Source organism: Salarias fasciatus, chromosome 5 (genome assembly GCF_902148845.1).
Source record: "Salarias fasciatus chromosome 5, fSalaFa1.1, whole genome shotgun sequence".
NCBI classification, from domain to species: Eukaryota; Metazoa; Chordata; class Actinopteri; order Blenniiformes; family Blenniidae; genus Salarias; species Salarias fasciatus.
In genome coordinates, this window is record NC_043749.1 from 5,301,751 (window position 1) to 5,326,772 (window position 25,022).

A 25,022-nucleotide genomic window follows, 5' to 3' on the forward strand; every position below is an offset into this window, starting at 1 on the left:
CATCTGTGAGCCAAGGCCGAATCGGAGGACCGGCAACAAACAGCCGGGGCTCCTCCTTCACTTTTGACGTTTTTACTCCCTTCCTCAATGTGTTGCTTTTCCACCTATAAAACCTGTCAACGGCCTCTTTTTTTTTTTTTTTTTTTTTTTTTTTTTTATGATCTCGGGTGGTGGCGAGACAACAATAGCCGTGGAGAGGTGAGGAGGAGAAAACTCTGTTTTTCCGTCTGTATATCCTCTGACAGCGCATGCAAACGCCGCTTTCAAGGCTGCGCACATCAATACACACAAAGAGGTTCACGCTCCTTTCATGCGGCGGACAGATGCAGAAAATTGTAAATATCGAGCAACCTCTTGCCCCCCCCCCCCTCCAGAAAGATGAAGCACAATAGCTGGAGGCAATTCATACCGCTATTGCTTTTTTATGAACTAATATGTTCATAGTTGTTGCTTCCAAATTACTCAATAAATATCCAATAGCTCCTTAGAGACGGCCTTGACCCTGTTTGTCTGAGAGGATGCTTCCCACCGGCGTCGCCTCTCCCAACACGCTTAAACACCGAAAGCAGCTCTATAAAGTGGCAATTACCGTTCTGACATCAATCCAGGAAGCGCAGAAGGAAAAAAAAAAAGAGAGAAACCCGCCGTATTTTGAGGAAGCCAAAATGGACAATTATGGAGACAAACAAAAGGAGTGAGGACTAAAACTCCCGCCGCATAATAATTCAGCTCAATTAAAAGAGCAGGCCGGTCCGAGGGGGTCATTTCTAACGGCATTAGCCTGGTTAAAAGCAGCGGGCGCCACGTCACACGTCTTCAGGCTGACCTCCAAAGCTTCTCTCCCTCCTCATCTATATTTATATGAAGAAGCGGCACTAATTTTGCCCAGTAAATCAGTGTGCACATTCGGTAGCGACCTCCAGCTTGACACTGAATTAAACAATATCAGGGCCCGAGTAGCTCGCCTTAACAAGCCTTAAATTCCTCCGTCCAATCCATCAGCAGGGATATTTCTGACACACGGAGGGAAGAGCATGAAATAAGGCAATTATTGAACCCTTCAGCCCATTTTTACGGCTGGCTCGGTGCGGCGCGCGCAGAGTTTGTGCCTTCAGATGGCTCCGGCTGATAGGGAGGATAAAAATCAACACAGTGAGAGCACAATTTAGTAAGTGGCCAAAAACTTCCCCGCTAATACGAAGCATGTCACTTCTCACTGGGCGGAAAACAGAGATTGGCGAATTCAGGCGGGGTCCTTTGTGGAGGAGTCCTCTTGACTTTGTCCAGTCCAAATAATAAATAAAGAACAGGCGGGAGACTCGAGTTCCAGTTTGAGACTCTGTGAGTTCCTCTGTGGCGAAAACAGGAAGAGGAGGAAAAAAAGGTGTGTGTGTGTGTGTGTGTGTGTGTGTGTCTTTCATGGAGGTGGCAGTCGATCCTGTGAGTCTGGGCGTCCTCTCAGATTGCCTGACAGATAATCCATCACACAGTCAGTGTGTCTGACAGGAAGAGGTCTCAGTCAACCCTCTGTCTCTGTGCGGCGCTCGAACGGGGCCCATGAAGGACGATCACTCCCCCAGAGTGCCTCGTGGGACCCCACACACACACACACACACACACACACACACACACACACACACACACACACACACACACACACACACACACACACACACACACACACACACACACACACACACACACACACACACAGTCTTGTATTTCTATCCTTGTGGGGACCTTCCATTGACTCCCATTCATGTCTAGCCCCTAACCCTGACCCTTACCCTAACTCTAACCCACACCAAAACAAAGCGTAGCCCTAAAGAAATGTTTTTGCACTTCTAATTTTTTCAGTAACAACAACATGGCCAAGAAAACACTGTTTCCCCCCATGGGGACCCAAAAAATGTCCCCACGAGGTAGGTCGTGCCAGGTTTTCCTATCCTTGTGGGGACATTTGGTCCCCACAAGGACAGAAATACCCATACACACACACACACACACACACACACACTGGAGTTTCATTAGAAGAGTGAAGGTGGGTGATTTGAGAAAGTGTGTGTGTGTGTGTGTGTGTGCACGCAGACAGAAATCAGATGTTGACAAATCTTTAAGTTTCCACAAATAACAGTCTCCGTTGCGATGTTTTGCGAAATTCGTGCATTTGATAAAAAAACAAACAAAAACACAAAAAAAAAACAAAAAAAAACATCTAACTTGGTTTACTTGCAACCTAAAATGATCTAAATCAATAAAACTCGAGATGAGATTGTCACAGGAAGTCAGGAGAAATCATGCTGTCCTCTCAATGAAGAGTTTTCAGTAAGTTACATTTATAAGCGTCAGTTTACATGACGTTCCATGTAGAAATGCAAAACAATGTAGTTTTCATGTTGGGCCACTAGTGGGAGCTGTTGGCTGTTTTTGTAATGAAACCACACACACGCACAGGGCAGAGAAGAATAGGCCATGAACATTAATAGCAAGTGCAGGACATCGTGTGGACAGACTTTACAGGCTCAACACTATCAGGCCTCAGGAGACGGGCTGGGAGTCATTTCCACAGGACCATTTTCAAAAAGTTGCGTTTCCAGAGGCTGCCATGTAAACAGACTCACATAACTCAATGGAAGTTTTCCGCGTTCACTTGAAAACGCTGTCGTTTAAACGAGAACTTAAGCGTAGAAAAGCATTTCGTAACTGGGAATTGACTGGACTTTTAAACCTGAGAAAGAAACAAAACTCTTCGTAACGTGACATCGTCTTTTTTAAATTACTTTGTGCATCTTAACTGCTAAAGTAGGCGGCAGCAATTTAGTAGAATATCAACTGGCTGAATAAGACATTATTAAAAAAAAAGAGAGAAAAATACAATTACAGACACTAAAGAACACTCTACACTGGCACAAAGAGATTATTACGTAACAAAACAAGATTTCTGAAGATGAGTAAAGGAAAGCGTAGATTTTTATTTTTTGCTGTTTTCTGGAGTCCTTCAGTCACAGTGTGGAGAAAACACTTGAATTAAGTTGAATTAAAAAAGATTACAAGCCACAGAGAGCGAGACATCAAGACCGTGTTCCACAAAATCTTCACCCTATTGAAATTTATTTCTAAAACCAGAGCTGAAAAATTCCTGGAGAAAAAGGGAAATAAAAAGTTGTGGATGTGGATATTGTCCGAGTAAATTCATTCGAAGGAAAAAAAAAAACAGACGTGGAATTAGTCGTTTGATTTCCCTCTGTAGGTAATATTTTTGAATTAAGGATTGTTTTGTGAGCTCGTTCTGGGTTTGATTTATTCTCTGGAAGAAATGACTGTGGACAGGTCACAACACCTCCACCTATTGGCAGGAAGTGGAAAAGCTTTGAGTATTGTCATTGTGTGAACTCTTCGGGTTTTTGATCTACACCAGAGCAGTCAAACACATTTCACTTCAGGAATCACCAACAGTCCAATCTTAAATATTTAATAATGCCAATTTTCACAATTTGCTTGGGGGTTTGTCGGGCCAGACTGTAGCCTTTTGCGGGCCAGATTCGGCCCCCGGTCCTTACGTTTCACACCCCTGATCTAACTAATGTCACCTTACTTTCTTATTTAACACAAAGCTCCCTGGAAGCACTTAGAAAAGTGTCGACTGCAATAGTTCTCCGACTGGACCGTCTCCTCCTGCTCAGGCAGTCGGAAGTTTTAGGTCTCAGAGGGCCTGGATGTACAAACTGCTGAGGGTCGACTTAACTCGCTGACATGACATTAATTCTGCACCAGAGAGGAGCCAGTAGAATCTGAGGAGTTTCTAATTTCCATGTCTTTATTACTTCCTCTCTTCCCTCCGAAAGAAGAATGAAAACACAGGAATGTTGAAAACATTTGATTTTAATCTCTCAAATTATATACAGTTTTCATTTTACATGGGTTGTTCTACATTCATGATTATTAGAAAAAAAAAAAAAAGAAAAGAAAAAGCTCTTCTTGATTCACCTTTTGTAACAAAGTATTGCCACTGAGGACGATCATCTACAAAAACCCTCCAGCCCTCATTCATCGGGCGCAGATTAGAGCAGGAGGCAGGAGGGCGTCACAGAGCGGCTGTGTTCATACTGGCGGGAGGCTTCTGCGCTCAGCTTGAACGAGGACGAAAACGCATCCGACATCAGCTGCTTCCGTCCAACGGTTTCACAGAGGCAGACTTAAAGTCTTCTTGTATTTCTAAACGATTGGTGGCTCATATTCTATAAAAATGTCACAATATGCAAAGAGGAAAGGCTGAAAGTGGAATGCAAAACGAGAGGGAGAGGTCACGAGTCCTTTATGAAGTTCAATAACAGAATCAGTGTTATGTAAAATCAGAACACACCGTAGTGTGCGATTCCTACCCAATTATATCAAAATTTAATAGCGGGGGAGAAAAAAAAAAAGGGATTAGGGGAATTAAGAGCAGCTAATTTGTGCTGCGGAGAGGTGCTGGACCTCCTCGGACACGCAGATATGGATTCACTTTATCAGGCAAAGCAAGAGCTGCGTAAGTTAAAGGCTGGAGAGAGCCGAGCTCGGAGGTTTGAGGAGGTCTGTGTGTGTCGAAAGGCTGACGGCAGTAGATGTTAGTGAGCTCGCTGGGATGGCAGCAGCGTTTCTACTTCTTGATGGCGGCCACCGCCTTCTTGGCGGCGTCGTCCAGGTTGTCCGCGGCGGTGATGGGCAGGCCGCTCTCGCTCAGGATCCTCTTCGCCTCGTGCACGTTGGTCCCTAAACACACACAGAATAAAAAGAAAAAAACAAAATGGTGAAGCTACGAACGGCTCAACAGGTTTGAACTTGATTTGCCATCTGCAGCGGCGCCGTGCGAGAGGCGAGGAGGTTCTCTGGAGGAATCACGCCGCGCAGACAGATGGGTGGAGATATGGGTCAACGGCGGCTCGTTCCACAAACAACTCTGATCAAGGAGGGTGGGCCAAAGGGCAATTTGCGGGGGAGGTCAGAGGTGGCAGGTGCCGGGTGACACCCCCGAGGGGCGAGCGAGAGCAAGCGAGAGAGAGAGAGACTGAAGCTCCGGCTCCACACAGCAGCCTGACAGGCCTGTCACAACACACAGCGTGCCGCACGGCGGCGGACGGAAGGATGCCGAGGGAGGGGGGAGCGAGAGAGGGCATCCGAGCAAAAGGTCAAATGGAGCAGAATCGGCCCCTCGCTGCTGCAACTACAGAAGCCAGCTGTTTATGTGGCATTTACTGATTTCACACATGAATGGGGCCAGACAGGACGGAGGCGATTCATGAAATCCGTCAGATCGGTGGGTTTTCACCAAGATTCATTTTCTTTAAGGAAATGTGCCACTAGCGTTTTTTGTTTTTAATACAGATTATATTCCAGTCCTAATGTGGCTGCAACACCTGAGTCTCCCCCTGGTGGATCAACACAAACTCATAGGAGAAAGGTCATGCTGTTACTGTTAAGAACTCATCCGATTGAAACAGACAGTAAAGAAACACAACGGTCTACAAATGAGAAAAGGATGAAAACACAAGAATAAAAATAAAAAGATGATGATAATTTGTTATGATTATTTCAAAAAAAGGGACGTAAAAGAAGGGAATCAACAACAAAGGTGAAAAAAGGGAGAAGGATGAAGCTGGATTATTAACACTGACTGTAAGAAGAAAACATTTTCACTATTTTAGTCTGACACACTTATTTACTGTTTTTTAACTACTCTTACTATTACAGTCCATTTGATGCTGTAACAATGCAGATTTTCCCCACAGTGGGACAAACATATGTATCTCTTCTCAAGATGAGGACAAGCGTAAGATGAGGGAGGAGGGGAAAGTGGAGACTGAGAAAATAAGGAGTGGTAGAACACGAAGAAAAAGAAGAAGTGAAACAAGAATAACAAGTACAATAAAGAAAAAAATCCTTCTCTAGGCCTGTAAAAAGCACCGAAGCCCGTTGTTAAGCGCTAACTGACCATCTGCGGTGTGATTTACTGAAGGCACGCCGAGCTGCGCTGCTCGGAGCCCCGGAGTGAAGGGAGCGGAGGTGTCGCGGTCTCGCCGGTGCGTGCATGCTCAGACGCTTACAGGTTGACCTTAGCTCTCCCCGGCTGGCGTGTAATTAAGACCGCGTGATATGTGAATTCTCCGGAGGCCCGGCCACCCTGATCAATAGACCTTTCGCGAGGAATTCTATTACCAGCGCCACTTAACGCCTAATATTTCATCTCCCGGTGTCCAGCCGTATAATAAGTCATTCCAAACACATTTCTGCAGACGATCGATGCCGCGTTGTAATTAATTAGAATAAGAGCAGGAAGAGACCTCCAGCTGACACGTAAACAGGGGATAGGGTGTCTCCAGTTATTCTCTCGCCCAACAGCAGAGGACATGAGGGGAGTGAGAGAGTTACAGTGTGCCTCGCGTTCAACAGGCTGACCCCTGACCTGCGGCGGGAGCGATGGATGGATCCGTGCCGCGCCGCTGGCAGTCTGATCTGTCGGGTGATTAAAAACGAAAGCCGCTGCGCAGCAAACCGAGACAACGGCAGATAAAACTCACGGGAGGAGAGGAGAGGCGGACGTACAGCCCGGCAGCAGATACATCATGCAGGACGCTATTCTGCAGAGATAAATATGCCCATGGATAAAATATATATTAACAATACACACTTTCTGCTGGGTTTTTTTTTTCTTCTTCTTTTTCTGTCCTCCGAGCCATAAATATTCATGAGGGTTGGAGCGGCGTGCGGCATTGTTTAGATGATGCTGCATCTGTGTTTTTTCCATGTAATGTGTGAGAGGGGAATCACACATCTGCGGGAGTGAGAATGAAGACACACATGCGTTTCTCCGGCTCTACTTCAGTGTGTGTGTGTGTGTGTGTGTGTGTGTGTGTGTGTGTGTGTGTGTGTGTGTGTGAGAGAGAGAGAGAGAGAGAGCGCTGACTGCAGTTCCATTGTGAGCAGTAGGGAGCACTGATAGCTCACAGCAGCAGCGGAGGTAAGAGCTGAACCCAGCTGGATGGAGCAGCATAAGGTGTGTGTATGTGTGTGTGTGTGTGGGGTTGTGTGAGGAGTATGCTAAATATATGAGTGTGTGTGTGTGTTCACCTGCAGCCACTAGGTGCTGCCAGAGACCTTCTCACGGTCTGGATTGGGACATACGTCCTATGCAGCGAGCACACAGAGGGATTCTATAAATCTACACAGTAAACTGTAAACCTGGATGAAAAGACGGTGACGGTGGAGTTTGAAAGGGATATTAATGAGAACAAATGATGTGTTGATTGGTGCGCTCTGAGAAATTTCCACATCTAAAAACACACTTGTTGGACTGAAGCGTGTGAGTCCAACCAATCACACTTTGTCGCAGCTCGGAATCCAAACGACGGATCGACACACTGCCTCTAAACAAGCCAAGAAAACAAAAAAAAAAAAAAGGAAAGAACAACAGAAAGGCTGAGCTGCTGCTCAGTATTCCGCCATGTGATGTATTGCCCTCTTCACAACGCATTTCTGCTGGATCCCTGCTCCAATTAGCCAGCTTACTTGTGCCTTTTGTGAAAATGTCGCTTTAATCTGCGAGTCAATTACAGGCCACGGTATTTCAGTGGGATAATAAGGTTTGAGGCCGTGCCACGGTCTCGTGCCGCAGGATTTCTGTTGATGCCGCGGATCCTAAATCTGTGACCCGCTCAGGTCTTCCCATCTCGTCTCGACATCCGACGCCGCGGCCTCAGACGCGCAGATAAGAGCCATAATTGCAGCGGCTCACTGTAACAGAGAGTCAAGACCAGGAGAAAGAAAGTGTTTTTTCATAAGGTGAAGATAAGAGAAGAGAAGCTGGGAAAGCGATGCGTTATCTCCGTGTGCGTGTGTGTGTGTCAGTGTGCATCGGTTGTGGAGGAGAAGGAACTTGGGTCACGTATAGGAAACGTCTCGGAGGGGCACTTTCTAATTCTGCCAGTGTGGAGCCAACTGGCTGAATAACAAGCGTTGATTGACTCCTCCTAATACTGTGAGCAGCGCTCAACAAACACTGCACTTCCCCGAAGCTCCTCGAGGCTTTTTAGATGGGGAAACCCCCTTACATTCACTCATTTACCCGTCTTCTACGCGCAGCATGCTGGGGTTGGGTGCTGAGGCTCTGGTTTACTTAAGCACCACAGCATCATGAAACAAGCGCAGTTTAAAAGCAGGAGACAAGAAAACAGAGAAAACAGAGGCAGGAATGGCTCCTGTCTGAAATCAGGGGCTCATTCATCAGCGAATGCGAATGCCGTCACTCTCTGGGACTTTAACGGTTAATCTTCAACATAATCAGCACTAAACACCGGGTTCTCCCTTCACAGCACAAATTGGATGAGCCCCGCTCCGACGGGTGTCAAACATCAAATGCACCTCATTTGAACGCAGACTGAGCTCATCCTCAACCGCACACATCCTTCTCCCGCTTTGAAGTGCAAACCGGTCATTAATCAAAGTTCTCACGTTCCTCACGCTCGTCTAGACGCCGGTTAAACAGAGACTGAAGCTGTTTCTGAGCATGTCCGACTCACTCTGACAGCTTCGGCTCTTAGTCTGTCCGTCTGGAATTTAACCAACAAACAGCAGCAGCAGCAGCAGCAGCAGGAGGAGGAAGCTCGAGGAAACGTGGCTCAAGACCTTCTCATCTGTTCCTTCTCCACTGAGAGTTCTGGACCCACGTCAGAGACCACAGGAAGAGTCCAAAGGTTCGGAAGATGAAATCATAAAAACACCTTCAGGAAAATCCAGAGTGGGTTTATTCTGGAGGGAGTATCAACCTTCACTGCAACATTTGCTATTTTTAAAATGTCACAAAGCCAAAAAAACAGCATAATAACATACTAATTCATGAAAGTTACTACGATTTTGGCATTATTAGCTTTTTATATCTATAGTGGCAAAAACTCTTCTGTTATTGATCATTATTTCATGAATGTTTGCTACAAGAACCTCGATTATCGCTGGTTTGCATCAACTAATAATGTAATAAAGGACGCTAATGCATTACCGGCCAATAATCATTTTACATGAAACAGTTAACAACAAAATAACTTGTCAATCATAACTGATGTTTGGTCTGTCATTTGGATCCTCAGTGAATGAATATGACGACTGCCTGATCCACTATGTCTATTTTCATAAATAAACAGCATAAAAAGTGCAAAAAAAAGAAAAAAACCCTGTTATTTCCAACAATTTTATTTGTGTTATTAGATTAAAGGCTGCAGTTATTAGGTTTTTAATCAGTTTTAGTGCTACTTACATTTTTGAAGAAATGTTAATACATTTGCTGAATTTTTTAATAACACTTTTGCTTCATAACATCTTAAATAGCTAAAAACGACTAACATTTATTTGTCATTTTTGGAGAAAAATTCCAGCCAAAAAAAAAGAAAAAAAATCCACGGATAACAAAATAACTCCACATATCTCACAGCTGTGATCGATAACTTTCTCACTTTCTCATTCTTCTTTTCAACTTCATACTTCTTTATTTACAGAGTGACTTTATTATTCTCTTCCCAGTGAAATCAAAAACTGATTTTGTTCAAAGCAGTTTATTCTCTTTGTATGGGTAAAAGCGGATCTGCCGTCCTGAACCACTTATTAATGCTTTTCATATCAAAAGGTACCGTTATTGATTTTTTTGGGTTGAATGCATAAACAATCAGAGCGATTAGCATCGCATGCTAGAGGGATATCATCATTTTAGAAGGAATAGTAAGTATTAGGCTGCATTCACGATGTGTCAGAAGTGAGAACTTGAAAGGGCGTCACTTTTTTAGAAAAACAAGATTTTTTTAGCATTCCTGTTGATCACAACGTTGCAGAAACGGTATGGACGCCCCCGTGGCAGCTGTTCCCGAGCTCAGACTTTCCGAATATGAATAAAAACATTTCATTTCAATCACAGAGACACGGAAACTTCATCATACCCACAGGCAGCACTGTGGTACAGCTGTATGGAAGCACCATCGTCATAAAGCAACCTTTTCAATTCTAAAAGCCTCAAAACTCGAACGTTTTTCCAAGTTTTTCAGACTCAAACTTGACATTCTGACTTTGAACAGATCGATATTTAAAAAAACTTTTCAAAACAGTTCTGCATCACAGTGCAAACTCCAACTAACACCAACAAACTGACTCACCTAATAAACATGTTTGCTTTGAGTTGACACAAGAACTGAAAAAAACCCATACATACACAGCAAACCCATGCACAGGGAGATCATGAAAACTCCTCTCTCCAATCCCAGAAGTGAACCGGAGACATTTCGCTGTGGGGCTGCACACAGTTCATGACAATTGTTAAAAAGATAAAAATAAATCCTCAGTTGTAACTGTGTTTTTATGGGGAAAAAAAAAAAATGCATGCTGGGAAAAAAAGATTATCTGGGTCAAAACAGATTTATAGGTGTGAGTACAAGTATATCTGCAAAATAGTCACTTCAGCTGTAATGATGCTGTCAGGACTGACGGAGCTTTAGCAGCTCTAATATGAAGACTTTCACCTCGACTTCAATTAAATGGGAGGAGAAAGTTTGGAGAGAGAGTCGCCTTCACTCTGACAGACAGCCGCTGATTCGCTCAGCCGTCTGAAGAACGCACTCATTCCTTTTTTCCACGGATCTCTCAGACCATTGAGGGGATTTCTTTTTTTTTTTTTTTTCCCCCTGCACGGTGACGGACGACAGCCTCCTCAGAAAGCAGCGCCTTAAGTCCATGTTCAGGCTGCGACCACAGAGGGCAGTGCGGCGCTTCTCCAGGTATCTCTGAACACCCACGGCCCCAAATATCTCCGAGTCTGTTCTGCTGCGAGAACGAACAGCAGCGCCACATCTGAGGCATGCAAATCGTCAGCGTTTCATTTAAACTCTCTATCAGCCCACATCAAACACTTCATACAAGCCCTATCAAATAACATAACCCCGGCAGCGTCTAACGCACACGCGGCCCCTCCGCTCCACATAGGGGAATACAGAACTCTCCAGCAACGCAATCAGCCCCGGCCTTTTAAAAAGAGGCTTTCCAATTAAAAGTGTGCCTGTTAATCCATTCTGATCCTGTTGAAGAGCGCGGCGCTGCTCCCCCTGCCCCGCAGTCAGCCCGGCAAGCTGAGCTGATTGATTCTCAACCAATCCTCTCCACAAGACTGCAGCCCAGGGTGTAATGACCCACGACTAAAGCTTGGATTAGGCCCGGGCCAGGAGCTGCGCCTGGCCCGTCCGCCCGCCACTGACCTTCTGCACCACTCCTGAATCAAGCTGAATAACGTGGCCGAGCATGAGAGACGTGTGGCGGCTAATTGGGGATCTTTTTTTTTTTTTTCCCCCCTTCTTTTTTCTGCCAATCTGGTCATCTTGCACCTTTGGTAGTTGAACTTAGACAATGTCCATCTCTCCTTCTCGCTTTTCTCTGGGACTTTGGGATAATTTGTTCAATCCACATGTGGCTTTGTTCTGGTTCAAATGTCCAGTTATTTGAGACTCGGAGAAAAAGAAAGAAAAAGAGATTCCGCACACACCTGACTGTACTGTCTGATCAGTGAAACTGAGCCTTTCACACAGCAGCCGCGTCCACACTTCCTCCGCACACAGACGGCTTTAGCTTACACGCTCTGACCTACAAACCATAGTAGCAGAGCGTGTGCAGACATATAGCATGAAGTGTAAGGGCCAATACACACACACACACACTCACACACACACACACACATTGTTCTCTACTGTGGACACTCCACTCAGCAGGGTCTTGACAATTAAGCTAACCACCTACTGGCCCCGTGCCTCTGTGAGCCTCTACTGCCATCACACACACACTCACCCTCACACACACACACACTCAGACAACCGAGCAGCCCCCATTAGCATACGGAGGTGAGAGGTGAGCCAATCAGTGCCGTCTCCGCCGTTACCGCGGCCCGTGCTAATGACAGGTGCGGCACAATGTGACTTGTTTGAGAAACGCTGCGCTGTTCTTATCGGGACGCCGGGGAACAATGAAGATGGATCGGCTCCAGAGAGCGCGGCGGCGGCGGCGGCGGCGGCGGCGGCGGCGGCGGCGGCGGCGGCGACAGACCAATGGCTCCAGCAGTTTGAAACCAGGCAGAAACGGAGCATTTCTGTATGAGTTCAGACCGCAAAGAGTAAAATATTTAGATGATGAGTGTGTCTCAGCCTGCGGTTTTTTTCTGTGCGATGGCCAACTTTCTCGAGGTTGATCTGTTCGACTTTCTGGCTCACTTCAGCCTCAGATCAGAGACGGCATGAAAATATTGAGTCGAACCAAGAGGTTCAAATCGAGACGGAATAACAAACATTCACCTCGGTTTTCCTGCTATCAGGTTATTTCTAATCCATTCACACATTTCTGCTTCGAGACGACTTAATGCGAACATCAACAGCCAGTCCGTTACAGTTTGGGTTCACAATTCAATTGCAGTTTACGTGGAAATGTGTGTTGTTTCCGCTTCAGTTTATCAAAGGTAAACATTACAGATCGCACTAAAGCGAGGTCGATTTGAAGCAAAAAAAAAAAAAGGTCCGAAAATGAGAATAAGAAAACAGACGTGAAAAGGGAAAACGTGCTGAATGCAAGGTGCAGGTAACAAACAGTTCATCAGTGATAAGTGACGGAGGTGTGATCTTGGGAGGATAACGTGGCTTTGAGGCTGTGGTCGTTAACCAGGATCATGAAATCCTAATTGAGGTGAAATGCTTTCATTAGAGCCACGAGTCACCGTGGAAGTGTTAGTGTTAGTGTTAGCTAAAAGCAGAAAGGGTGCCTTAATTGTTTTTTTTTTTTTTTTTTTTTTTTTTTACCTTCAAGCCGGACCACCAGCGGCACCTTCAGCTCCAGCTCCCTGCAGGCTTTGGTGATCCCGTTGGCAATGATGGCACAGTTCACGATGCCTCCGAAGATGTTGACCAGGATGGCTTCCACCTGGAGAAGAGACAGGAAGACAACTTAGCATCCTTTTATACTCTGTGTGCAGCAGCAGGCAGCAGCACTGGAAAAAAACCGAAGCTGTGGACGCATTTGTAACGTTTAACATTTAATACGGCTCCAAACATCGGCGGGTCTTGTGCAACATTACCGCAGTTAGACAGTACACGTCTCACGCAGCTGTAAACACGCTCTGCACAAAATTGACTGCAGACAGACTGAGAAACCCCGAGTAAGCAAAACAACAACAGAGCGGCTAAGTTTGTGTACAGCAGGTCACACAGAGTCGGGGCACTTCCGCAGATACAGCAGCATCACAATGGAGGCAGACCGCCGTGATGTATTGCTACAAGTTAAAAGGGCAGCAGCAGGTGAAAAAGCCAAGAAAAGGACCAGATAATAAAGCAACATCTCAACAACAGAAGGTGTCCAGATAAAACTCAGCAGCTCTCAATGCTGTCGGCTGCGGCGTTAAAAGAGTCTCATGTAAAAGTCAGCGGTCAGTTCATCCCCACCTCGCTCACATCTTAAGATTCAGGCTCAGAAAAGTTGAGACGCCCTTCACCTTCAAATTTCCACATTCCACTCTGAGCTGCGAAGGACGAACCGCCGAGATCCGAACGTTAAGTTATGCTCAAACATCTCATCGTGCGTGTGTGTGTGTGTCTGTGTGTGTGTGTGTGTGTTTACTTCAGCTGCCTTTCAGTTTCTTTTGTGGGTGATATCTTCAACTTTCTCATAAAATGCACATAAAAGTGATCACTAAGTAGAGGAGCAAGGCGGCAAGTGTGTGTGTGTGTGTGTGTGTGTGTGTGTGTGTGTGTGTGTGTGCGTGTGACTACACTAACAATCTAGCGCTTGGTAATTACCCTGGCTAGCTCAGTGGAAAAGTAGACTGAGAGCACACAGGATTAATCCTCCATGTTTGTTTATAATCACTGCTAATCTGTTAGCGCCGATTTGGCTGAGCAGCTTGTGTGTGTGTGTGTGTGTGTGTGTGTGTGTGTGTGTGTGTGTGTGTGTGTGTGTGTGTGTGTGTGAACTCGAGCGCGAGCGTGCGCGCGAGTGCTGCGAACGTGTATGTTTTCAGTGTGTGGTAATGATGTTTACAGGGAGAGAAGATCAAGGACTTGGATAGCTATCAGAGCGACAGCCATGGCATTGTCCTCTACATACGACCCAAATGAGCGTCTCCGAGTGAACGGCTGCGGACGACGGCGTGAGACCAGGAGAGATCCCAAACCAACACGGAGTGAACCGTAACGACCGTCATGCAAAGGAAGAGCGCGAGCAGTTCAGTCCACACCGAGCTGAGTTTCAGACTTGTTAAGTTTATCGTGCAGAGAGGCAGGGAAGCAAGAAGCATATGGAAAATAGCACAAGTTCAAATAATGGATGACACACAGGGAACGAATGTTATAGCGAGTAACCAACCAAAAACGTGGAAGGAAGTCAGAGTAAGTGTAGCAAACTAATTCAGGCGCAGGGAGAACATGCAAACTCTGCACCCTGGAATTGATCAAATTGATTGCTGGCCACTATACCGAAGTACTGCCAGATAAAGGTTATTCTACACATGTTGAGTCGGAACGTTTTCAGAAAGTTCCACTCTGGGAGCTGTTTGCCAAAAGTTGAATTTCCAGTGGCTCTGAGCACCGTTGTCGTGTGAACGGACGCCCAAAACCCACCTTAGGTTTTCTGTTTTCACCCGAAGACGTGTAAACAGGTTGTAGTTGCATTTGTTGAAACCGGCTCAGTTCCATCAATTTTCAATAAACCAGACCCATGAGGTAGAGGTTCCACAGTAACACCTTAAAGTTTGAAAACTCATCAAGTTTTGGCCAAGTTTTAGAATAATAACTCTTAAAATATTCACCCCAGAAAATTTCCATACTTTCAATACCTACTTTTGGATAACGTATTTCTGAAACAAGGTATTCTCAGTGTAAGTCATTACCTACAGAAGTGACCCAAGGAAAAGGCAAACTGCAAACTGACACCAGTGGTCATGGTAACAGTGGGCTCTCTGGGCTCCATCCCACAGAGAAGTGATAGCAGATTAAATTGTTGAAAACAGTGTTGGATGTGACAGGAAGGTGTCAGAACACCCAGTGCCAGAACTTAAAGGACAGGAAATAGGTGGCAGGTCTGAAGAATGGAGACTTTTTTTCAGTGACACAAGAGTAAAGATAGAGGCAAGACTCACTATGGGATGAAATCAATCCTGCAGAGGCAAAACAATGCAAAAACTCCCAAGAGTTAATGGGCGTATTTGTCAAAAGATTTCATCACCTCTGATATAAGACAGAATCACCTTTCAGATGAGATTTCACTGAGATCCAGGGACTTATTTTAATCCTTTGTATTTTGAGTATCGGGAAAAAATCAGAACTGATTCCATTAGCAGAATTTTTGACTTATTACTTGGAGTTTTGTCATCTAGCTTGGGTTTCAGACATCAAGTGGGAGAGCAGCAAACTCGGAACTAGTAGTTTCGAGTCTGCGATGTGTTCAGGACATTTGTTTGAGTAACTATGACAAAAAGTACCACCTCGGGAGGTCTTTTCAAAAAGTTGCATTTTCAGTGGCTTCAACACGGTTGTCATGTAAATGGAGTTTCGGTGGAATAAAGCAAACTGCCACACATGCTCGTGGATACTGTGACGGACTAGACAAAAGAGTTCAAGTTGTTGGTTTGGCCTTCAAAACTTCCTTGGAGTTCCAGCAGGGTAAGAACTCATCAATAATTCACATCCCTGGTGGCACCACATGGCAAATGCAGGACTTGTACCCGGATGTTGTGCCCGTTTCCACGATTCCCCTATGGAGCAGGCCTCGATAGATCACAGTGAAATATGAAAGTCACTGCTTTAATGGTTAATTTTTACTGATTGGAGGATGCTCGGCACTTCTTCAGCCTGATGATCTATCAATCTATCCAGCCGTCCTCTTTCCTGCTCAGGCCTCAGGGGGAGAGCAGAGCAAACAGGCCCAGCCGACGTCCCCCTGCTCCACTGGGAAGACCTTGGGCAGCTCCCAGGCCAAGCGAGAAATATCACCTCTCCAGCAAGTCCCCGGCTGGCCTCGAGGCGTCAGTCTGGTTGGACGTGCCTGGTCAACACTTCCCAAAAAACTTTCGAGTCAAAACTTTCTGTTGAAAAGCTTTCAACCATTTTTTATGTTTTAAATTAGGTTTTTCAACTTATACATCAATGTGCAATTAAAAAATTCCACTATGTCTGTAAATGTTGTCTGTCCTTCACAGATTGGAACTAAATCTGAACTGTTTCAAGAATCAGCTGTGCTTCCAGACTCCACTACAGATGATGTACATGTTGGTAAAAGGAAAACGACTTGTGTATCTGAAACATGCAGTCTTGTAGTCTCAGCGAGTAGCGCGCGCGCGCACACACACGTGTGAAGGCTTCATGAAAGGGAAATGAAACAAACATGTTTTATTTCAAGCCTTCTGACAGCCTGCAGTTCACCTGCGTACTACATTTGGTGTCTTATCCAGCCATATATGCTACAAGCAGCCTGAGGGCTCGTGCATCAATGTGGATTTCAATGACTAGCTGATGCAGTTGCGGGCCACGGGAAGGTCAGGCCTGCCAACGCCGCCGCTGCCACAGCAGATTTGTACACGGTCCGACTGTAAAACATAAAGTCTGCGCAGATAATGTGGAACAGACCGTAATAGAAATGACTGCACGGCGGTAATAAAATGTCTGAATTACAGCAGGAGTTTTGTATCACTCCTTGCATATATTATGAGACGAAACAAGCAGAGCGCACGGCAAGAACAATAAGGTGGGATTTAGACAGTGGGGCTGTAGTGCATTCAATGATATTTGTATATTTACTGTAGAAGACTAATGCATGGCAGGGTCCCATGTGAGGAAGAATTCACGTTTTGTTTGGAGCCACAGACACACACCTACACACACACACACACACACAAACACACGCACACACAGGGTTATCTAATGGCCCACTGGGGGGCAGCAGAGATTCAGATGCCTTTTGCAGCCTCAGTGGAAAAGGTTCTATTCTCACCCTATCTGCAGCCCATTTTTCAACTCTGTCTCTATAGGGAAGAGCAATATTTCTTCCATTCATGCGTCTCCTATTGACACCCATGTTTATTAATGATACATCACACATGATTTATGTCGCTTGGCACTGAAGTAAATGCAGTTTATAGAAATATAGATGTGACCGGAGCCGAGTTGCACTTTGCCGCAAGTTTGTTTTTATTTTTGTTTTCTCGAGTTCCGGTTCACGAGAAAGCAAAACGACCTGAAGGAACATTATTCTCCCCGCACAAAGAGGCAACAGCTACACAGGAGCAGACGTTTGATGTGAATTTTCTCTCACTTCTTCCTATTTCATGCCGAGATCACAGATTCAGAGCGACGGCAGCAGACAACCACCTCGCTATCGTTTCAAGACAGGCACTGTGGTTAAATACAGAGCTGCATGCCCAGAGGGAACGCAGCATTAAATTGAGATCATTCAAAGACAATGGCGGTACTCAAGGAGAATGAAATGTGTGCATCTTTCTTCTTTTGCTTTTTTCCTAATGACAATCTCTCCTGAAATGGCTCATTCTGTCCCAGAGGGTAGTAACACATACAGTTTCTCCGTATCCTATGGCAGACTGTACTCTTGGAAATAATGGGCAGTGTGGGGTTAAAACTCCACGATAACGAACCGGCCGAAAGAATGGGCGCCCAATTTAGAGTCAATCCTCTCTCCAATCAAAGTCCAGCACTTTCCAGCTCCATTCAGGCTCTGAAATCCTGCTATGAGGAATGAAATAGTGCCTTGCACTTCGATCTGTCTAAAAATCTTCAACATCACATTCTTTAGCATTTCTTCCTTTCTTTCTTCTTTTTTTTTTCTTCCCATTACAGAAGTGCAGTCTCTTTCCTTAAAGGCATTCATTTCAGGTGAAGTAAGTTGGCAGCAGGGTAGACTTCTTTCATCAGAGCTCAGCATAAAGGCATCAGGTATAATGTGCCAGCACACTCTTTTTGAGGGATCTTTGTGTGTTCTTTCAGGAAGAGTTACAGCATGAGCCGGTTGCCTTCTACCTGGGCGCCGGCGAAATGATTCAAATTTTAGAAAATAGGATCATTGCTGCTGGCGTTGCGATACCCAGCCAAGGTTTTTTTTCTCCCCCCCCATCCCCGACTTTTTTTTTTTTTTTTTTTTTGTCGTCAAAGTCAGAAAAGGGCCTTCACAGGAGAAACAGGCTTTTCTGCCTGCTATTATACGCCCCACTAACTGCATTTAGGACAAGAAAGAAATGTAACCCAGACAATTTGGCATGCCCACGTGGACTCGCATTGTGCTCCTCCGGTTTGAGTGTTTTCATGAAACGTGCCTTGGATAAATGTTCAGCAGAATGTCTGCGAGCAGGTATTATGGACGCAGGCGTGGGTCACGCTATTATCAAATTATAAATCGATGGCTGTCTGTATTGACTGAATTATGAAAACCGCACTGGAAAAGTTGGGTCACGTGTTTGCTGGGTCTTTGCATTCAGCACCACAGACGACGAGCCGCAAACAAACACGATGTACTTTTCTCCTCCAAATTTCAGCCCAGGGGGGAATAAAGGCATTGTGTTCCTTCTCATTCTGCAAGGCTCCTTGTCACCAGTTATGCGTGCGTTGCTGAATTATCACTCAAATACACATTTTCATGCCCATACCCCTGTTATGCACCGCTAATCTCTCTGCAGGAAAGAAAAAGGGAAAGAATCTTGTTTCTTTTGTTACCAGCGAAGCAGATAGGAGTAGAAAAAGGCAGGGCTGGAGATGGGTGTGTGTCTCTCTGTGGCCTATTAAGGGCTATTGTTCTGTCTTATCTACTGGAGACAGCCTGTACCATCACCGCCTGCTCTGGCAGGCCTTGTTTATTTGTTTTTCGATCCGCAGGGGGCCCGAGCGCTCGGCCCCGGGGCCACAGGTTAACATGCGCAGCTTCCAAATCAAGGCAGGCCTGCTGGCTCTAATTACACATCTTGGAAAGACTAGACTGGAAGTTGGTGAAGAGCAATTATTGTGTTTCTGCCCACATGATAGGAGAAATTGGCATTAGGTAGCCAGGGGATGATTTCGATTTCCGTCTGATAACTTTTTCCTGGACGTAATTTTGCCAGTTCAACCTGTCAAACAAATAATACGCTGTCCCTTCCTCGGTGACATGATTCAGCTACGAGTAGAGGCTTAGATCAATGATTCTCTGCTTTTTTCTAAACCAAACTGTTTACCACTGTAAACCCAGGTGACCCTCCACCGTCACAGCCTGTACAGCCACAAGAAACTAAAGAAATGTTGAACAGACCTCATAACACACTAAACGTGAATCAGAGTTTCTTCGTTATATTCTGTAACGCCGACTTCCTTTTCTCCGAGGATAAACTTCTGGGTTTACACGCTGCCTCGAGGTGTTTGGTTGACTGGAGCCTCAGTTTGGACAGTTTCAAAGTTTCCCAGCAAAAGATGCTTTCAGCTCTAATTTTGTCAGTTGCTTCTATGAAGACATACTCTCTCTTGGCGCAGTCTTTTTCTTTACTTCTTGACAGATTCATCTTTCTTTTTAGAAACGTGGCCATTTTTTTTCTCCAGCTGTTTATTCTACAGCTTGCCTTTGTGTATATCAGAGACGAAAACTTTGGATTAGTTATGTTTTATGTTTATATTTTTAATTAAATGATAAACTCTGCACTGATATAAATGCTTGAAATTAGCAGTTGTGTGATATCAATTAATTAATTTTTGACTCATCCATTTTAGAACTGTTACATGTCTTAATATCAAGAGGACTTTGCGACTCATTGCTGACCCCTGTGTGGGTCGAACCCCCCAGGTGGGAAGTCACCGACTTAGATGACTGACGGTTGCTGGAGAGGGCAAGTGCAGGCCTGGGTTCAATCCCACCCAATATTAAAGTTCTGGGCAGGTACCTGATGTGTACTTTAAAGGAAGAAGAAAAAAACTGAACAGCCACACTTTCAGGGCAGTGGAGAAAAATCATGTACTGGAGGAGGACAGTAGAGGGAGAGGGATCAATTCTCATCCAAGGCATGGCTTTACTGTCCAGGTGCCGATTGTAAGTAAATAGAAAGCAAATGGGTTCTTGCAGAAAAGACTAGCAAGTAAGTTCACTGGCTCCTGTACTGGAGGAGGCTCACGTTCAATCCTCATCTGAGGTTTGGCTTTTCTGCTTTGCCAAGATCACCTACAAGAAAAACAAAACTGAATTGTGCCCCAACTTAGTCAAAATCTCAACAAAAACCAATGAGGGTTTGCCCTACCTTGTTTCAAAATAGAATAGATTTACAGCAGTACAAATACAACAATCTAACTCTGGACAAAGCAGCTTCTCAGAACATTTAATTCCTTGAAATTGCCCCTTCTATTGTAATTGTACTTCATGTTAGCAGCATGATAAGACTATGGGGACAAAAAAGAACAGCGAGAACCCCTCTTTGTTGTATCTCCAGGCGGCATCAAATAAGCGTCGCAAGCCATGTAATAAAGACACTCATACGGCAATCTTTTATGCATCTTTGAACATCAATTCTGTCAAAGCGAGGATCTATTTTGCCTGCGCAAAGCTATTCTTTGAGAGAACACGGGGAAGCAAAAGAGAGAAAGCCACAAAGACAGACTGAGGGGAAAGGAGGTCTTGAAGTCAGAGAGTGAGGTGAAGTGAAACAGATGGAAGAAGAGAGATGGAGAAGAAAAGAGACAGAGAGAAGTGATGGGAAGTGGTGCAGGCCGTGGTTTCTATTGAAGGCTGGGATTGGCCCTGGCAAGGAGGGATAAGAGGGAAATAATTATCCGGCCTGCTGAAGCATGACAGCCCCTTCTTGGGACTGCAGAGAGACAGGCTGAGCATTATGTCAAAGATTGCCCATGTCACCGGCAGGGACACCTTTTGACAGACAGAGGTGTCTAAAGTTTCACTTGACAGGTGGGAAAACCAACTGCAACAGGCAGCTGGATACCTGTCCGATCGATGAACAGTGGACGCAAACTTTCATTTAGAGGACATAAAGACGTAATCACTGAACTCAGTCTACCAGCTACAATGTGCTCACGTGAAGTCCTCAGCTGCTTCCAATACAGACTGCAAATGTCTGGGCTGATCTGATGCTTTAGAAGTACCGGTATGTTTGCCATCCTGACCCAGAGACCCTTGCGATGGCTTGGTCACATCACTTGAATGGACGATGGTCACATCCCCAGACTTACTGTACGGGGAACTGGCGCCTGAAAACAGGTCAAAGGGACGCCCAGCTCTCAGGTTCAAGGGTGTCTGCAAGTGTGACCTCAAGGCTGGAGGCTTCAACCCCTCGGACGTGGAGTCAGCCGCCTCCGACCGCTCCGATTGGCGGACCGCCGCCCAGGATGTCATCAGAACAGCAGAGGACAGAAGAGACACCCACTGGGGGCAAGAAGAGACTCCGCGGACAGCGGAGACCATTGACATCCCCACCACACTGCGATGAGTTCATCTGCAGTGGCACCGGCAGCACCTCCAGATCCCAGACCGGCCTCTACAGCCACGCCTAACGCTGCAGCTCCCTGACCAAAGACCCACGGCAAAAAACCTCCCAATGATCTTTTGAGATCGATGGAGCCAACTTCACTTAACCAGGTCAAACAAACTGAACTGCTCCGAACTCGGGACTCTTGGATTTATCACATGAATCACACTCTACACCTACGTCTTGCTAAGATACGTCTACGTCTTGGAGTGCCCTACCTATGGAATGGACACTAATTCTTAAAGAGAATTTACCACCTCCAACCTATAACCACTCTCCGATTGCATTTTTCTCTGCGTGCCGGACAGCAGAAACAAATCAAAGAGAGGACGGCCTTTGCGATGCCATGTCATGTGAGAGAGCAGCGGGGTCATGGACTGTGGCTGTGTGTACCCAACCATTCTGACCCTATCCCCCCTCAGGCGTGACCTCTCTCTCTCAATCTGTCACAGCGTGTCGAGGCTTTGCAGAAACCAAGTGAAGCTCATTTATACAGGGGGATTTATATACAATAACCCAACGGCCTTTACAAGCTTGTGATTTCAGGTGAGTGGCCGGGTTGAGGTCCGAGCTCCAAAACTAAAACCCGGGCAGCAAAAACAATAAAAATTTAAGGAGGCTGAACACACACTGCAATTTCAAGCCCACTAAAAGTTATGATTGGGGTGTAATGACTGACTGGATCAAGCAGGATCAAGTCTGCTGCGGTGTGGGCCAGTCGCTGTTGACAGTCAGGAGATAAAATCATTCGGCATGTGGTGTTTAATGATTGTAATCATTTGCCTTCTGATCCAGTCACTGCCAGACATTCCCATTAAGACTCTTTTAAACATGTTTGACAGGTGTGAGAGGCACAAATAGCACTAATTACACAAAAACTGTCATCCATGGCTCGCAAACAGAAAAAGGTGTCACGACAGAGGATTATTTTGAAGTTGTACCACTTGCAAAATTCCTTGTTTAATTTTCTTCTCGGGAAAGCAGAAAAATAAGTGGAGGAAGTCACATTTTTAAATGAGCACGATTCTGTTTTTGCTAATATAATGCTACTAACTCGATATGTGTGGCTTCGTTAGTTATATATTGACTCCTTTGTATACCATCGTCGCTTCACAATGTAGAAAAACAGGTGAAAGTTGGGGTAAACATGATTGAAGCGATTTTGTCCTTTGACCTTGTTTTTTGCTGTTCTTTTAAACTCGTGTATTTAGATATTGCTGTTGAGCTTTCTAAAGCCTGGATGGAAGGAAAGCCCTACAATACCTTTTTTTGGCACACCGCATCTCTCCTTTTGTCATGGAGATGGAGGGAGAGAGTGCAGAGTATCGGAATGGAGGCGCAGTAGGGGGACCACTTTGTTGCTGAAGAGTATGAAGGGCCGTTCAGGCACTCGGAAAGCGGTGGCTAGTTCGAATGAAGCAGATACAGGTCGCGCAACTTGCTGCTCTTGTCCATTTTCTTTTTTGTCACCAAGAAATAGACTTAAATTATCGAGAGGGCCGGCAGTCTTGCCGGTGTACATCCAGAAACACCTTAGGGGGATGTTCTAAATAATAAAACACTGCTGGATAGCGCATAAAAACAGTTTTCTCCTACCTATTGCATTCAGGGTGACCTAAAAACTGTAGTGCCAGTACAGTATTGTGGTGAGAAAACATTCAGGGAAAAACGCTTTTGCCAAATACCGATCTACAATATTAGATACAAAATATCAAATATATGTGGGAGGATTTAATGGTACAAAGTGCTATTTAGTACATCGAACTGATGCTGTATAAGGAAAAAAGATTTGAAGCACTCACATTAGCAATCTCAAGTATTTTAACCCATTTCCAATTTAAATCATGTTGAACATGAAATATTTTTCAAGTTCAATGAATATATGCGCTCAAGGGAAACAAAAAGACTTGAAGAGACAGTAGAGTAAAGAAAAACAGCTGGAGGGACATTTAGCAGCCAATTAGCTTAATTGGCAACAGGTTTGCATCTAGAAAGCAAATATTCAAAAAAGAATTTAGGGAAATAGTGTCTCTCTGAAGTAAAGACAAAGGAGCTCACCATCCAGCAAAAAGCTGTTTAACAACTGGACGGACTTTGTAGATCCCAACATCTACAAACTGTCAAATATCTTGAAATGACTCAGAACATCTGGAGAAAAATCCACGTGAGCAGAAGGTCAAAGTCAGACAATGGCCGAATGTGTAAGTGGTGAACTTCAGATATTCTCTTTGCTCAGTGGTGTCATCAGCATTATAGCCTCACAGTGGAAAGACCCCAGGTTTCTGTATGTTCGTGTGTGTGTGCGCATGTGCAACACACTCATACAGTTGTGTCTTCATATCGTTTGTATTGTGGGAAAAGTGTTTTTGTGAGAGCAAGGGCGCGTTCACGCTGCACCGGAAGTGATTACGTGAAATGAGACCATGGCTGAAAACCAGAAGTATGAGTCATCCAAGAGTCCAGTGGTCATTATCTGAAGCCAGAGGCGGTTGAAACGGTTGTCAGCTCCTTTGTTCTCCTCCCTCTACGCTACAGCAATTTCTATTTACAAAAAGGCAAATTAAATAAATTCCATGTATTTTTAAATTTGGGGATGAACATAACAAATCGTCCGAGGCCTTTGCACTTATTTAAAATTGTGTAGAAGGAGAGGAAATACAAGCCGACATGAAGAGGCCATGCATGATGCATAGCGAGGATGAGAGACCAGCCTCTGTGGGGAGAGAGAGAGAGGTTTGTCAGATGTCAGTGAGTGATGTAGAGCTCGTCTCCTGCTGCTCACCTCAGGGTATCAGAACGCCCCTAAACCCACATACGAGCTGACTGTACACACACACACACACACACACACACACACACACACACACACAGACTGTAAACGTATCAGCAGGACCACACACACCAGCGTGAACACACACAAGACATTTTGCGGTGAATTGGACTCAACAATTGGAGCCAGTGTAGGGCAGGCATATTATTCATCCCCAGAGGGTGTCGTGTCAGCGCTGACAGGCAGACATAAATATTCCTCAACCCCTTCACCAAGGGTTAATGGCTGTCCATCAGCCGGCAATGACACACATAGGGCTGCACGCACGTGCTGTAACCACACACTTTCAATGGAACTGCAAGGTCAGAAAAGTGGGGAGAAAAAAAACCTGAAAAACTCTGGGAAGACAAGCGGCCACATGAGGCAAACACATATATAGAGATACACTCTGCGAGCTTCAGTTTCTCCATATGAGTCCACACAGGCCCACCCACACACCTGAAATAGGAAACTTATACAAATTTGCAACCACGTGAACTCAAGTGGGTACTTTTTTTTTTAATTTCCCAAGTCAAACCTCAGCTTTACTTAAAAAGTACAATATTGCTCTGTGTGAGGTGGTTTTCTGTGCTCTGCTTAGAGCAGGAATTATTTTATTAAACTGAAGAAATGCATAATAGTTGAGGAATGGCATACATAATCACCTCAGAGACTCCC

At 45.1% G+C, this 25,022-nt stretch overlaps 1 protein-coding gene across 1 annotated transcript in view; it reads right to left on the bottom strand.

The window, feature by feature from the left end:
* Positions 1–3,928: 3,928 nt before the first annotated feature.
* Positions 3,929–25,022, bottom strand: part of suclg2 (succinate-CoA ligase GDP-forming subunit beta) — a 111,384-nt gene continuing 90,290 nt past the window's right edge. Inside the window, exons 10-11 of the mRNA XM_030092287.1 lie at positions 12,846–12,966; positions 3,929–4,752 (exon numbers count right to left, since the gene is read on the bottom strand). Of these exons, the coding sequence (XP_029948147.1) occupies positions 4,640–4,752; positions 12,846–12,966 (234 nt within the window). The 3' untranslated portion in view covers positions 3,929–4,639. The remainder of the gene's footprint in view (positions 4,753–12,845; positions 12,967–25,022) is intronic.